The 17,268-nt window shown below is 35.9% G+C and overlaps 1 protein-coding gene across 1 annotated transcript; it reads right to left on the reverse strand.

Moving 5' to 3' along the window:
* Positions 1–8,307: 8,307 nt before the first annotated feature.
* On the reverse strand, positions 8,308–17,194 carry LOC125473543 (vacuolar sorting protein 18-like). Its single transcript, XM_048576498.1, is given in 24 exon segments — positions 8,308–8,826; positions 9,119–9,235; positions 9,467–9,628; positions 9,729–9,884; positions 10,319–10,546; positions 10,946–11,134; positions 11,570–11,675; positions 12,101–12,231; positions 12,370–12,432; positions 12,605–12,658; positions 12,660–12,684; positions 12,945–13,087; positions 13,375–13,482; positions 13,572–13,631; positions 14,194–14,250; positions 14,421–14,540; positions 14,639–14,782; positions 14,993–15,137; positions 15,327–15,428; positions 15,625–15,692; positions 15,790–15,885; positions 15,986–16,125; positions 16,235–16,447; positions 16,861–17,194. Coding segments are annotated over 24 exon segments (2,964 nt in total). The 5' UTR covers positions 17,024–17,194; the 3' UTR covers positions 8,308–8,652.
* Between the last annotated feature and the right edge of the window lie 74 nt (positions 17,195–17,268).

Here is a 17,268-nt window from a genome sequence, read left to right on the forward strand (position 1 = left end):
TTAAAACTTCATTAAAGGAGCAAAACAATTTGTCCTTTTAGTGATTTTGGACCTTTACGTAAAAACGTAAACTTTTGGGTCAAAATGCAAATACACAAAAGTATCAAAACTTTATATAATTGCACAAAAGCCCCACAATGACCCTAATTGAGTAGGGTGGCTGGTTTTGAAGCAAAGTAATAAAAAAAATTTCAAAGTTTTTGTAAGTGGGGTGTGTGTAATGGAATAAATCATTATATACCTACCCACTAAAATTTCTTTAATTTTTCAAAACAAATATCTAATATATTTAAACATAAGAAATATTTCAAAACAAAAACTTTATGAAATAAATCAAAACTTTGAATCAAAACACCAAACCTTTTGTTCTTGGCAAGAACATATCAAGAACAATGAAGAACATCCATGAAAACCCATAAGAGCTCCATGAACATTCTTCACCCCAAAACATACCAAAACCACTCAAACTTAAGGGAAATAACATACAACCATACTAGGGTACATAGGGGTTCCAAAAGTCACTTTAAAACACTTTTAACAAGTCAAACAAGAACCCAAAAATCCACCCTTTGGATTTGGCCGAATTTCCCCAAAAACATGGCACCAAATTTTAGCTCCAAAATTGATGCTCATATGAACTACATCTACAACATTTGAGATGGCAAATTTTCTAACAAAATTTACATTCAAAGAAGCAAGAATAAAGCTTGTAACAATTACAACATTTAAATCACAAACTATGAACTACAAAACCCAAAAGGATTCATCAACTACTAGACTTAGGCTCTTGATACCACTTGAAGGAAGATTTGTGAAAAACATGTTCATTTAAGCAACATCAATAGCATGCAATTAACAATTAAAGGCGGAATCATGCTTGTATGCACTTAAAAACAAAACATTTACCCATGAAATTCAAAGCCTAGTAGATAGGTGAACCAAGACTCAACTCAAAACAAAGTGAGTTGAGAAATCAATACCTTTGTAGATTCCTCTTTGCATAAGCAAAGGCTAATCACCCAAAGAGAGGGCCTTCATTCCTTGCATCTTAGATCCATGGATTTGGGTGGATGAAAAGGTTTCTCCAAGTTCCCAAAATTGAGAACCTCTAATGATTCATCACCAAGGCATAATGAAGAAGAAATGAGTGACCTTGGAGGAGTTTGATTGCTAGATGATCCCTCCAAGGTGGCCTAAATTTTAGAGAGAAAGGAGAGCTTGTGTTCTCATCCTTTCCCCAAAATTACCATATGTAAATTTTAGGCTATAAAGTCCTTTATATAGTCCCTTCAAATAAGTGATCTAATGGACCAAAAGCCCTATTCTTCTAACATGGCAAGCCTATAGGGTTTATTGGGCTTTCAAGCCCTTTGTTTATTCAAGTTGTCATACAACTTGAGTTAATGGGCTTGACATTCAAATCCCATTGGGCCTTGCGGCCCAAAACTAACCCGAGGTCTTTAACGAACTTATTCGTTTGATTAATTAACATATTAATTAATCCTAGCCTTAGATAAATAATTAAACCATTTAATTATTCTTACTCATCTCCGTTGTTTCTTCAAACTCTACCTTACTCGGTGAACGATCCATTAGGTTCCTTTTGACAAGGCAGTGGGCGATTAAAACTCTTTCTAATCGATTGTGAATTGAAACTTACTTTCAATTCTCCCGTTAGTGATAATACACTTTTAGGGCTTCCACAAACCATGGTTGACGCCTAGTAGCATGTCATGGTTACCCAAGCTAATCAGAAGAGGTGGAGAACCTATTCAGTTTTAGGATTACAAATGCAATACGGTCTTTCTCTAATACAATACTCTTGACCACATTGTTTAGTTTGATAGTTTATTCATGTCTACTATCCAATGTGAGTCTTGTGCTTATATGATTACCTTGAATGTGATTTGGAACACATTCCTAAATCTCATTCATACTTTGGCCAAAGATTCTTAATCATATCATAGAGTATTCTACCTCAAACAGTTTGAAGGTTAGAGATCTCTTGTTGCGCATTCACTTGCCTCCATGGCTAAGTGGCTTAACCCCAACGATGCCATGGACACCTTCCTGATGGAGTGACTTTGACATAATCAAAGATTAAGGACCTAACCACAAGACAACTGTGATGCCTCAGGTCAAAAGACTAATTTGCATTATCCCAACCATGAGTTCTCATGTGACATGAATATGAGAACTCTTCGTTGATCGTGTTCAGTGAACTCATTGTCTATTGAGCACCTACGTACTTGTCTTGATGTCACACACACCAATGACTCAAGACTAGTCACTCTCCCTGAGAGAATACATAGCACGTACTGATCTTAACGGACTGTCAATGCCCAATTGACAATCCTATGATCAGGAACGTTTAGGATGTGTCAACGAAAGAATGGTCTCATGAATCTAACTTCTTTAGATCGCATTCTTCCAATCACATATTCCTTGGACTTATCGTTTAAGCATATAACATTTATATGAGATGGCTCAAACAATAATGTTTGCCCTTAATATTAAACTAGATTAGTTTAACATGTGAAATGTCCATAAAGTATCATCATATGATTGGTTTTAGGGCACATTTCCAACATGTAAGGCTACAAGTTCTTCTTCCATAGCTGTGCACCATACTGAGGATTTAAGTGCTAACTTGTATGTTGCTGGTTCTACCTAAGTTAAATCAACTAAGTTCTCTTCTACAACTATGGAGAGAAAGACTTTGGGCTTGAAGACACCACTTTTGGACCTTGTTTGCATAGCATGTGTGTTCATAGGTGGTATAGAGAGAACCATTTGTAGACTCTCAGGTTGAAACTCAAGCTGAAACTCAGTACTGGCATGATGATTAGATCCAAAAGATAAATCTGTAGCCACGGGGAAAGTAGAAAGAACAGATTGTGGAGAAGTTGTAGTAATGGATTCAGGATTTTGATGTGGAGAAATGGGTGGAGATGGTGATGGAGTAGGCATAGTAGAGACAGTTGATATAGGAACAATATGATTGTCATATGTAACATAAGATATGAGGATAGAATGAGATAAGTGAGATGGAGTATATGAAGGGTGAGATAAATGTTTAGGGGACAACATGACATAAGGAATTTCACTCTCATCAAAGATAACATGTATAGGATATAAACCTTCTGTTGTTTCACTTCATAGCATAAATAGCCTTTGTATTTGGAAGCATAGCCTAAGAAGACACACTATGTGGGTTGTGGTTGTAACTTGGTACTGTTGTAGGGCCTTAATAGTGGAAAACAAGAATAACCAAAGATCTTAAGATGATTAGTATCATGTCTATGGTTAAGCAATAACTCAAATGGGGATTTATTGTTTAATATTGGAGATGGCATTCGATTGATGAGATATACAACAACTTGACATGCAAAAGACTAGAATTTGGAAGGTAAATAGGCAGTTTGCAAAAGAGTTATGGTTGTCTCAACAATATGGTGGTGCTTCCTTTCAACCAAACCATTTTGTTCAGGGGTATATGGACAAGAGAGTTGGTGTTTAATACCCTTATTCGCAATGAATTGTTGAAAAGACTTGCTAAGATATACCCATCCCCAATCACTTTGTAAAGTTTTGATAGAAATAGCAAAACAATTCAACACAAAGTTGTAAAAGGCAATGAAAGTTAAACAAACATCACTTTTATTAAGTATAGGAAAGATCCAACAATATCTAGTGCACTCATCAATGAATGTCACATGGTATTTAAACCTTCAACAGAATTATATGGAGAGGACCTTAGACATCACTGTGAACAATATCAAATGGGTGCAATGACTTAGAAACAGAAGGAATAAAGGGCAATTTACAAAAAATGTCCTTTAAACATGTGTGACACAACATAGACTTTGTATTAGGTGTAACAGACACATTGCACTTTCTTAAAATAGCAGAAACTATAGTATTGGATGGGTGACCTAATCTACTATGCCATAGACTATAAAATACTTGTTTTCCAAGAAAAGCAGCTTGTACTTTGAGTGGTGAAGAATGATGTGAAATTGGAAGAGGAAGATGATATAATCCATTACTGTATAATCCCTTAAATAAAATCCTTCATGTGGCTTTGTCCTAGATCCAAAAGCAAAAAAACATCATATATCAACCATCAATTGTTATCCAAGCATAGTTTATGAATAGATAAGAGATTCTGAGTTAATCTAGGAACATATAGAACTGAATTAAGTCTCAATGGTTTAACAGGTGTATGGATCATTGAAGAACCAATGTGAGAAATTGATAAACCTACACCACCAACAGCTGTTTGAATTGTCTCATTGGAGGGAAATAGAGAGGCCAGTGACAAGTTAGTAAGGTCTGCAGTCATATGTGATCTTGCACCAGAATTTGTAAGCCACATTACATTAGGAATTGACAATAGAGCATCAACATGCATGGCTTGCACTTGCTAAGATTGGATGTTTGCATTTATGAAGTGACAGAATGGAGCACTATGGTTCATCTTCCCACAAATTTGACAACCTTCTGAGATTGGATTTTCTGTATTCCGGAATTGGCAAGTAACTGCCAGATGTCCAGGCTTACCACATATCTGACATGTATGTTGAAAGAAACCTTGGGATCTTGGTGGAGAGGAGCCAAGAATGCCAGGAGCATTATTGTTAAAGGGACTAGATTTGGCATTACCAAATCGAGACTAAGATTGATAGTAATGCTTGCTTTTACCCTTGTTCTTGCTGTAATTAGGTTTATAGCTAGAACCATGAGATTGATAGACAACCTTTGAAGATGACCCTCCATTCTAGGAATTTCCATTTTTAAATGGAATATCATAATGTTGATTATCTTCAAAGTGAGAAGATTGAGACAAGCTAGAGCGATAACTAGCAACCATTGCAGATAGAAAGGGAGTGACAGGAACATTGGCTAGCATTACTTCTTAAGCAAGTAACTATGATCGTAGATCCTTCATGGAGATAACATTCTTCCTACCCCTAATAATTGTCCACAGTGTATTATATTCAAAAGAGAGACCATTAAGTGTCAAGATCACAATGTCATCATCATTAAATAGAATTCTAGCAGCAGCCAAGTAATTGCGAGTGTTTTTAATGCGTTGAAGATACAAAGAAATGGAGTCTGTACCTTTCTTGATGTTCTGTAGTTCAAACTTCATCTGAAAGATTGTAGCTCAAGTGATAATGGAAAATTGTTCCTGAAGGCGAACCCACAAATCTTGAGCACTAGTGCTTTTAATAGCACAAGAAATCGTAGTCAGGGATAATATAGCAGTGATGGTTTGCATAAGAGCTCGATCATGCATCTTCCAGATCCAGAATGCATCACTATCCACTCGTGGAGCAAAATCACTGGAGGACACAGTAGAGTCACTCGAAGGCTGAACATCAAATCTTGAAGGACAAGGGGTTGTACCATCGACAAAATCCATAATTCCATGGCCTTCCAAAAGAAGCTCCATCTGAAAATGTGATGTGAGGTAGTTGGATTCATCAAGTATCACGGAAACAGAAGATGAAATTGATGAAATCAAAGAGGTAATAGGATATTGAAGTAGTTGTAATTGTGTAGCAGTCACCATGCTTGAATATCAGCAAGAGTTTTGAAGAAAATTCTTTGAGGTGAGAGATCGAACACTTGAGGAGCAAGATCACAAGCACTGAGAAGCAAGAAAGAAGAGGGTAAGAAGAACTCGAAATCGAGTAGTAGAGTGGAAGCAAACGAACCAAGATCAAACCGTCAAGCACAAAGCTTTTCCGGCGAATGATACCATGTGAAGATAACTATAATGGTGAAGAAATGTATTACTTGCAGAGGAAGAAAGAGTATCGAAGAGAGAATTATTTTACTAATTGTTTTTTTTAACTGCTTACATTGACAACTACGTAGGTATTTATACCTAACTATGTTGTTTACTCCTTAAGCTATTACAAGGACTATAAGATGCTTACACTTGTCACAATTACAATCATAGGATCTCAAGCTATCAAGCTCTTGATATACTGTTATCAAAAGCGTTCTTCGTAGGTCTTAGATTCTGAGGCAATCATCAATAGGTTATTGTTTGTGGTCACATGAGCTGATTTGTGCACGAGTTATGGTTAAGCTAAAGAGAGAAATGATTGTGTTTACGAGTTATTGTTTGGTTAAGCTGAAGAGAGAAATGATTGTGTTTAGTTTAGCCTCTAGACATGAATCTCTATGGGGAAAAGAAAAACTACGGGAAAAAAAAAACCTTAGCTGCTATCATAAGGAAACGAAGAAGAAGACCATTCAATATACAAGTCATATTTAAATGTGTCAATTCTTTGATGTGAAATTCTTGTATAATTTAACAACCATTACCTCATGAAGCTTTACACAATCTAATTTAGTTGCAAACTGGGTAATCAAAATCAAGTAACATAATTGACTTGATCTAGGTTTGTGAGTGTATGATAACTGTCTACAATTAGATTACCAGAATGAAACCATTGACAAAATCAATAGAACTTTTTTCAAATATGTGACAAATATTATTTTAAAAGTAAAGGGGTGTATTGTATGGCAATGTGGAGTGAATTTTAAAATCGAGTTCCGGGAGCCAAAATGAAGCGAACTTGTGAGTTTCAGAGAATAAAGTGACGACTTTTAAGTTATAAGTGGGATAAAATCAAGTTCTAGAAGGCATAACTAGCAATAAGCCTAAATCCTTCTTGCTGTAGGTCATTTCAGAAAGAAAGATATTAGGAGAATACAAAGTTTTTAGCAAACAAGAGAATGAGACAAATTGGCGAGCAGGACGCAGCAAATAATGCAGATGCAGCTAAGCGTGCCCAATGCGCAATATTCCTAAAAAACACAACACGTTGTTCACGATTACAAAAATTGCTTAAACAAAAATATAATACTAGGGAAACCAAAGCAAATACACTAGAAAATGGACTTTGGACAAGCCGGCTTCTAACTAGGGGTACCATCTCGACCTATAAATATGGCTTTACACTCTCATCAAATCATCACCCAACACACTAAGCACACTTATTTTTCCAAGACTAATAGAATCACATAAAAAAGAAATAATGGCTGTGATTATCTCTAACAAATCCCTTAATTTGGTTCTCATGCTCTGCCTTTTTCTCATCGTCTCCTTTGCTGAGGGCAAACAAATAGGCGACGGTAAGTTTTATGTTATTAGAGTTTTAATTGTCCAATTATGAATGAGAATTATGTAGCATCGTTTTTTGTAAAATACAAAAAAAAATAATAATAATAATAATTAAATCTTCTTATTTTTAGGGAGTTGGTATTGGCACTTTAGCAAGTCATCATGCAAACTCCCGTCTCTAATGTAAAATATAAAATGAGGAGGAAATACAGGCTGGCGTTTTAGAAGTGCTAGTAACAGTACCCTTGTGAGATTAATTATATAGGATATTTATATGTTTTGTTTTGTGTTTGATTTTTGTTTTATGAATATTTGATGGTGTAGTTGGGTTTGGGGGTGTGAAAGCAACTCCAAGATGCCAAAAAGTTTATGGGGTAGAAGCTGGGGATACTTGCGATGGAATCATGGCCAAGTTCAAGCTGACTGCTCACTTCTTTGCAATCAACCCTAACATCAGCTGCAACACCATCTTTGTCGGTCAATGGCTTTGTATTGCCGGAACAACAAAATAATCTGGGAGCCTGAAGAGGGGAGAGTTCGAGTTCAACAAGAGAAAATAAATGCATGAATAAAAAGAGCCCAAGCAAGCATCAGTATTCCACTTTTTTTTTTTTTTTTTTTTTTTTTAAAGAAAGTTTTTCACTTTTGATAAACAAAGAAACAAATAAAAAGAAATTGCTAGTAAATTGTGATTTTTTACGATCATGTAACCAACTCCACTGAATGAGATAAAACATTGTTGTTTGCACTAAAAGTATATTATGCTGCCAAAACTAGTAGCATTATTGTTGTTTGCACTAAAAGTATATTATGCCGTCAAATCTAATAGCGTGTGCTTGTAAATAAACAGGACATTAAAGTGATTGATCGTACGATGAATAAATTGAGCAAATGAGTAATTCATTAAGCATATCCCAAATCCAATTTACTAGAAATTTCTTTTGTAAAGAGTAATTTACTTTGTTTTGTAAAGAGTAATTTATTTATTTATTTTCGAACTAGTATTTTATTTTGTAAAGAGTTTTTCAAAGTAGTCTAGAGAGTGCAAGTCGAACCTGGGTGGGGGTGGGCATACAGCTCTTGGCCAACTGATTCAACCCGAATTTGTATATCTACCACACCGATTAAATGATTAAAGTTTACTCGAAAATTCAAAACTCCTTCCAAAAACAGTCAGCATGGTTCACTTACAATACAGACTCGGGGTGTTTGTGTTATATATAGACATCAAGCAAAGCCAGTGAACAGTAATCACCGCAAACAATGTTTCTTTGACAACAACTTGGAGCCATTTTGTAACTACAGACCGTATACGGCCCCAAAATCACCTGATGAAGACGAGGAAGGGCAAGAGCCCGTTCCAAGGGAACAAAAAATTATTAACAACGGTAATGATGCCAAACAAATTGTTAAGAAAAGGAGAAAGATAACAAAGTTGCGCAACTGGCAACGAGACATCTCTGTAGGAGTACACAACTCACATGGCACCCGTACGCAGAGAAAGATGATCATAAAGATAAACCCAGGCTCCTCTGGTGTCCAAGATTATGCGACTTTATCTCCCATGAAGTATTCTGCCGTTGCTCCTCTGGAAGGATGAAAGGTAGAGAGATCTCACGGATCATTAGGTCCCCACAAAATGGGCATTCGCTTGCCACTGCATCATCCAACTGCGACCGCAGCTGCCAACATGAAATACTTTGTTTAGCTTACTATGTAGATCTTAATTTCATGAATCGATTTAGAGATCAAATAAAATACAATGTAATGAATATACATTGTAAAACCATCACCAGAAACTGCAAAGTTAAGTTGAAATCATATATTTGAAAAAGTCGATAATCAAAAGCAAATCTTATCGAAAATGGCTAACAATCTAATAGGCTCATTTGACAGCCATGAAATAGAAAACAAATCAAATAAGATAAATGTAAAGCAACAGAAGAGAGGGCAAACTAAGATCAAAATGCAGACCTTATCTACGGGGGCCATGCTTGTTATGGTTTCCTCAGTAAGGCTACCATTTGAATCCTTCCTAGCTTCCCCGTCAAGTAGAGTAAGCTGCTTCTGCAGATCCAGTATATACTCTGCCTACAATACACATTAAAAAAATGGGGCAAGTTATAGAAAATTCCTGTTACTGAAATACATTTCATACCAAACGAAAACATTAATTCAACTGGCACAAGCATCATCTAGCCCAAAAGCATTTCTTACACTTCAACTACTTGGGTGCCCATTGTAAAGCTTTTGCAGAATACTATGTTATTACGATCTGATATGATAAAAGAGAAGAATACAGAAGACAATACTTCAACTTACTTGAGCTTCATTTGTACTACGTGTGACGTGGGCAATCAGGCATTCGGCATGGAAGGCATGTCCGCATGGAAACACATAGAATGGAGCTATTTGGCCTACGGATGCATAGCTTCTAGCCAACTGATACTCCCTACCCACAGTTAAAATCTTACGCTGACAAACCTGATAGAAGAAGAAAAAGAACAGCAAGTATTGGAAAAAGAAAGTAAAGTATGAGCCAATCCAATTTAACTTGAAACTATAACATCAACATGAGCAATACCCCGCATTCTTCGTCACGATCAATCACAGCATATCTTTGAGCAAGTGCACTAATGTCATTTCTAATGTTATCGGCACCATGTGTCGCATCATTCATCTCTTGCTTCAATTCTTCAATTTGATTGTTGTAATCCTCTAATGATGAGCAAATTGCCTCCTACATACATACAGATTCAGCTCAAAATCCAACGTGCTGAAAACTACTAGTTCCAACAGCACCACACAAGTAAAAATTCTGAAAACCACTTCGTAATGGAAACCTAATACATAAACAACCACTATGGCAATTGATAAAGAGGCAACCTAAAGGGGAAACAAATGAAGCTATATAATCATATTCACTGTAACCAGAACACAATAAAACATGTTTCCATGCATGCAAATAAATTCACAATTCAACTGTAAATTAAGACATAAAACACATCATATTGTAGTAAAGAAATCACAAATCATATGTTAAGTGGTCAACAAAAACAAAATCGGAGAAAATCACTTCTGGCAGAAAAGAAGAAAGCTTGAAACTTCACAAAAGACTTGAATCATTATAAACATTACAAACCATGACAAAGCAGAAAGAAATGATAATTCTACCTTGAAGTCATCAATGAGGGCAAAGTCTGGAAAGAATGGTAATATATCCTCTATCTTTAAAAGGCCAACAGTTTCTTTAAGAAATGCTATTGCCTTCCGAATGTTCTCCCTTTTAGCTCCCTTTTCCTGTTCTATAACATGCTTCGCAACCATGAGCCAAAGCTTCTTTCTCAGGTCCTCATCATCTTCAACCTTGTCAGCCTCAGCCATAGCAAGCTCAGGATCAACCTTAAGGCACCAAAAGAACAAGTTATGAAACAATAGGATAAAACCATTTCAACTTCCAATTACATAACCGTAAGAGAATTATGTAACAATTAGATTTTCCTGGGTTCCACTGAAGAAGAGAATATTAGGTGGAGGTGATTGTTCCTATTCCCATTGAGTTGGAGAAACAAGATACACAGAATTTATAACTACTACAACATTCAGATAACCTCAATCTTAACTATCCCAATGGCAGCATATGTTGTAAAGGTAGTTCTAACAAATAAATAAACAAGAGATGACCCTTGGTATCCAAAAACGAGAATATCATGTAAATTGAAATCATTTTGCTACAAGTAAAACAATATATGGATTGGGGCAATAATAGTTGAATCACAAAAACATAGCCTCAAACCATACCTGCAGGGCAAGAGCAACTGCTTCTTCATGCATGGACATCATACTGTATATATGAACACAGGCACGCATTCGCTTTTCCTTGAGGCAAAGGCGTAAAGCATACTTGGGATCATAGAAGAACTCTGGGCCAATTTCCCGTCCTTTTCCGAACTTGAATTGAAGGAAACGCAAAAGTGCACTGTCGTCTTCCTATAAATTATTGTGAAAGCAATGAAACACATTCACATATAGATATCGCTATAAGGCAAAGAAGTTCTCGCATACATATAATTTCATCTAAAACAAACCGAGGGGAAAGTAAGAGATATGGCTATAAGTCTATAATTCACTTTTAAACTCAGGATGTGGTTTTTTCTGCAAATTTCAAGCTACAAAATATTTTCCTACTTTCGAGTTGTGGAAACAGCCTCCTTGCAAAGCAAGGGTAAGTTGAGTACGATAGACGTTCCAAACCCCCCAACCCTCGCAAAGCGGGGAGCCTTGTAGGCATTAGTGAGTTAGGAAACGGCGACATCACAGTTTTTAAAAGATGTGTATAATAATTAATAATGTAAGTATGTATGTATGTATGTGCAGACGCCCAAGATCATACTAAAATCATATCAAATTCTCCAAGAAATCAACCTGTTTGGCATATAGTGATAATAGCAAGTTGTGAACACCAGGATCCTCATTATGCAAACGATGAACACAGTATTCCAAATATTTGATGACTTCGTGTGTTTCATTTCTGCATGTGATATAAAATAAATCAGTAGCAGTAAGAAAGAAGAGTAAAGCTTTAAATTTTAAATGCATCATTAACTAACACACAGGAAATAGAAATCCTGAGTTCTATGGCAACTGTAAATTAAAACTACTATCACTGAAAACTTTGTGCCTGAACGATACTTCAGTGATCAAAGTATAAAATACACTATGTGAACCTAATATGTATGCGAGAGGAGGGTTACATGTATACAAAGAAGGCATTGCAATATGCCACTTCTCACAGTGTATTAGAAATTTCAAGTTTTATGTATAAAATCAACAAATAAAATATAGTGGATATTGCTCTTTTTGTGTTAAGGGAAATTGATTAGTATCTAAAGAGCCTTATCCAGATCTTCAATTCATAATTGCAATTTCTAGTCCAGTATATACATGAGATAATACCTTGCATGTGGTTCACTTGAATAACGCATCATTGCAGGAATGAGTTTCCTTGGATTGAGGTTGTTTGTAGTCATCCATGACTCCACAGCTTCATATGCATCAAGCATGATTAGGTCTGGTGCAAACTTGTACTGCAAGTGAAGGATTGCATAACTTGATAAAATAAAACACATATATACTAATAATATTATAACACATAAACACTTGAGAACATCTGGAACCTGTTCGGGAAAATTTTCAAACACCAAACCAGAGAACATAACCCATACCTGAAGATCTATAGGAACAGTAGGTTTTTGGAGCACCTCCAATGCTTTATTTGCCTCTCCTTGCTAATGTGCATTCAGTCAATGTAAATAAAGCATGACTAGAAGGACATGTTTTTTTTTAAACATAGAAAAAAATATAAATATAAAAACTAAAAGAAACCATGGAAGTAGCAAAACAGGTGATAATGACAAGAATCTGAAACCAAATAAGAAATCAATTGGAAGCACAGAGCACCTGAATATAATGGTGGACTACAATTTCATACTGTTCCTTTAAACTAGCAAAAAACAACCAACTCTTCAACTCGGCCATAACTGCAGCATGTAGCCAGAGGATCCTTTGTTTTAGTATTCTTTCAACTGTAATATAATCTAAAGAGAAAGACCCACCAAGTACCTAATGGCACAGATCTTTCACAATAATCTAATTGTAGATGATAATATTTAAAAATGACATTTTCTTCTACTGATACATGTAAAAAACATGATGTTAGCCTATGGGATTCCACAGCTGTATAAGAATTTAAAAAAATGGTGCGAGATGAACATTTCAAAGCAAATTCAATGAAAATTACCTTTCTAAAAGTCTCATGGTAGTTGCCTCATCCAAAACAACCTTGGAGTCACTAAGAAATGCACGAAACTCTTTAATGATCAAGTGGTACTCTGAATTACGATTATCCACTGCAGTATCATCTTCCAATAGTAGACGATTTATCTACAATGAAAAACAACATATTAGTGATGGCTTCATAACTTCAGGTAAAAGGAAACTTTCAACGTCTACATTATTCTATTTTAAGTGTGCATAAACTGACGACGGAGTCAAAAGGAAGATGTTCTCAGATTTTATCTTAAGCAGAATGCATCGTCATTAATTATCCTTCTTGCCCTTTGATATGCATTAAGAAAAAAGAATGCAACATTTACAAGCTATCTAGTATAAGGCAGGAGAGGTATGAAAAAGAAAAAAAGCTAGTTCTTTATCCAAGAGCTAAGTAAGACCTTATCCAAGTACAGTTCAGTTGCCCACGTTGAAATCATTGTTACTTGGCATTTGTCATCCACCGCAAGGCTATCAAGTTTCCGCAAAAGAAAGGTTCTTAAGGCATCCTGCAAACATGCCAAGTAAAATAAAAAATCCATAAGAGTTTAATATCAAATCAAAAACACAGACAGTGCAAGGAACATTTTGCAAGTACCTGTTCATTTACAGTGACAAACTTCAAAGTGATCTCCTCGAATGACAATATGTAATTAATCTGCAAGATAATCCCATAATTTAACAAATGAGCTGTAACAAGTTATAATAACTATAAATAAATCAAAATAATCATGGAAAGTGGCAGGAAAATCATTGTTATTATGCTTCTACCAAATTAAATCACTAATTCAGTTACTCTCAGCATCCATCAAATATGAGACCTGGATGATCAGACTGATAGAATGGAAAGGGCAACCAATTTCAATTTAACGATATTAGTAATATAGCTGTTCACTGAAAAGATATTAATTGGTAATTTCTTAGATATTGCCTTACAATATGAGAAACATCATGACAAAGACAATGTGTACTTTATAGCTTAATAGCTACCACACAATATCTCAATAAGTGAAGCATATTCCTAAATGTCATCAATGTGACTGCACAATTAGAAGAACACATTCAAATCTAGCATAAATATAACCAAAACCAAAAAATCGAAGCAATAAGACTAGAAAAGAATCATATTATCATTAATAAACAACAAATGGCCTGCTGCACCTATACGCATTATTGCAATAAATATATGGGAAAACAGATCAAGGAAATAGAGAATTCACCTTTGCAAAGAATGATGCTGCTCTAAGATAATCCTTGGTGGCAAATGCAGCTTCAGCCTGCAAATCAAATTACTTCGTTACTGACTACCCAGGTAAATACAAGATTGAGAAGTCAAATATACAACACAGCAACGCAATAATCTTCTTCACAAATTTTTTAATTAAGTGCCATAGTGAGAATAAATTACAATAAGTAACAATGAGTATAACCATCACTTAGATACGACCTGCACCAAATATACTTGGTCCCTCTGAAGTGGGTTGCGGCAATTTGCCAAAGCAGCAGCGTACTCCTTCATGTCCAGGTAAACTTTCCACATGTCTCGCCCTTCATCATTAACAGACACCTACATTTTGTTCTCAAATTCAGCAGTATGGAAAACTTTACTGTCTGATGCAAAATGAACTAAATTCAGAAAATATTTAGGCAATCGAAGACACAAACCTGAAATACAGAGTTTTGATCTTATGCATAGAACAACCCAGCAGTGGCATCACTACACAATCCAGTGACACCCCTTGAAACTGCTTCAGGTGTTTGCTCAAACTGAAGTTCCTCAAAAGTTTGTTCACTTATTCTATTTACAACCTACAAAACAATTACACTCATAAACGAAGCTAAAAAGGGGGCAGGTGCAGTTTTCAGCAGTATTCTGTGAATAATAAAAGAATCACATATCTAATGCATTTAACCTAATGCTTAGCACCAGCAGCAGTTCATAACATGATACTCAACAGGGACATCGAGATAACAACACTGAGAAGAAAAAAATTATTCAGATAATTAATATGTGAATACCTTAACCCTATTCCCAATAAGAAGCAATAAATGAAATTCTGAAACTGCCATAGAACTGGGTTTCACCAATTCAGAACCCTCACTCAAAGTTGAATAGTTCAAAAGAGCCTTGTTCTCCACAAAATTTTCATCTCCATCAGGAGAACTGCAAAAGAGATAAATTAGGAGAAGGTTACATGTTAACAATCATAAAATATTAAATACATCAAGGAATGCTATTAACAAGTTTCACAAAGTCAACCATAGAACTACTCAGTAGAAGACAGAATGATCAGACTCTAGACAGACAATGCCATCAGAAAAGAAGGAAGAACAGAAGAATGTTATCTTGTACCTATGTTGTGCTCCAAAATTTAAACCACCATGATATATACCAGCACCAGAAAGCCATGCAAAATGTATTGCTCGTCTTTGCTTGATATAAAAATGCAGTTCACTGAAAGATGACAAAGTGAAACCAGAAAGCTCAACAAGAATGACAGGAAACAGTACATCAACAATTTTGCAAATCAAAGGTAACCGTTTATTTAATAAAAGGAACAATAATTTCAGAAAAAAAAAAGGGGGAAAAGTAGGAAATATTTTTATCCCATTTTGAAAATAATTTTAGTAGTGTCAACATAAGCACTTGCCTGTTAGGAATTTCACCAGGAAGTTCCATGAAATGCACTGTTTGTTCCGAGTAACTAGCAAAAACAGTCTAGAAATGCAGAATATTCAGGTTATGAGAATTGTAACGGCAACAAATATATTGTCCCTGGAAATGACAATTTCACTAGGCATGGAAGAAAACTTACTTCCAGTGATCCAATACCAGTAAAAGAATAGAGTCTTGTAGGAGTTACAGCCATTACATAGTATCTAGTCCCACTGAGAATGGTTGCCATTTCCATCTGCACACAAAGAATGAGATCAAGAGCATGATACATAGAGTTGCAAGTTGGTATAACTGTCAGAATCAATTCTCTATTAGAGAGGGTGATCAAAGATTACCTGCAAACTCATGAAAGCCTCTGGAAGTTCCAATAATTCGAACAAAAACTTTACGTATTTCTCCTTCTTATCCTTCTCGTCGACTGCCATTTCATAAAGTTGGCCGTTGTCGGTACCGAGAATGACTTCCTTTGTTGAAGCTGAGATTTTTACGAACAAAATCACACACTATAGCTCAAATGAGTCAATATGCACAAACCCTCCATCCAAATGCAACGGGGGAAAATACTCAGTGGACTGACAAATCACCTTCTGTAATCTGTTGTCTGTTCCAGGCAACGGCATTCACGACAAGACCTTTTAGCTTGGTTAAAAGACGGGGCTTGGTCCATTTTGCATGAGTATAGAACGTATCAGCACCCCCACTCCCAACAACGGTGGCTATGCAGTGGCTCCCTCCAGGATCAACAAAAACTCTATGGATGGATTGCTCCCCAGGACGACCCACCGAAAGATCAATATCTATAGCTCAAATAAACAACAACCATCAAGCATTGTTTGATCATACCATACACAAAATAGAAAGCAAAACCAATCTAGTCAACCGAATTCGACAACGGGTTCCTTAGCAACTAAACAAAATACTGTTCTAATCAGCTCAATCAATCAAGTAAATTGCCACTAATCATATCCTCTGTAGCTAATTAGGCTAAACACTATCACTATGCATATAAGCTCGGATCAAAATCCGAAATTTGACAGGAATTCAAGACTTTCTCTGCAAATAAAAATAAAAGTCACTAATTTGAGACGAAGGTCTAAAATTTCACGTAAATTACAAAAGATTGAATTCTAAAGTCTCATCAAATGAAAAATTTGTGAATTGGCAGAGAATTGAAAGTGCCAAACGAAAGGATTGGATAAGAGTAACGTACCAAACGAATCGCCGACGCCGAAATCGTGTCGAATGATCCAACCTTTACTGGTTCCGAGCAAAATTACGTCGTTTCCAGCAGCCATACAGGTAATATTTCCGCGCCCCTTGGCCGCATATCGTTCCAGAAGATCCACCGTGAACACCTGCCCCCCTGAATCCATCTTCGAATCCAATTCCGGGATAACTTAGTCCGAAATCCTTATCCAGGCATCCAAACAGCCCCCTAACGGCCCACTGGAAGAAGAAGCTGGAAGTTGGCAGGAGTCTGGTTTAATATTGCTGTGCTTTGAAAAACTGATTCTTCTGCTTCCTCACGTCAGAATAATTAGTTGTGAAATTTGATAAAATTTTTTGTAAAAATGTTTTTAAAAAGAAAAAAAAAGCAGATGTGAAAAAAAAGTTGGTT

The sequence above is a fragment of a genome, unplaced genomic scaffold (assembly GCF_019419815.1).
Source record: "Pyrus x bretschneideri cultivar Hongxiangsu unplaced genomic scaffold, Pyrus_bretschneideri_v1 Contig9, whole genome shotgun sequence".
NCBI lineage: Eukaryota > Viridiplantae > Streptophyta > Magnoliopsida > Rosales > Rosaceae > Pyrus > Pyrus x bretschneideri.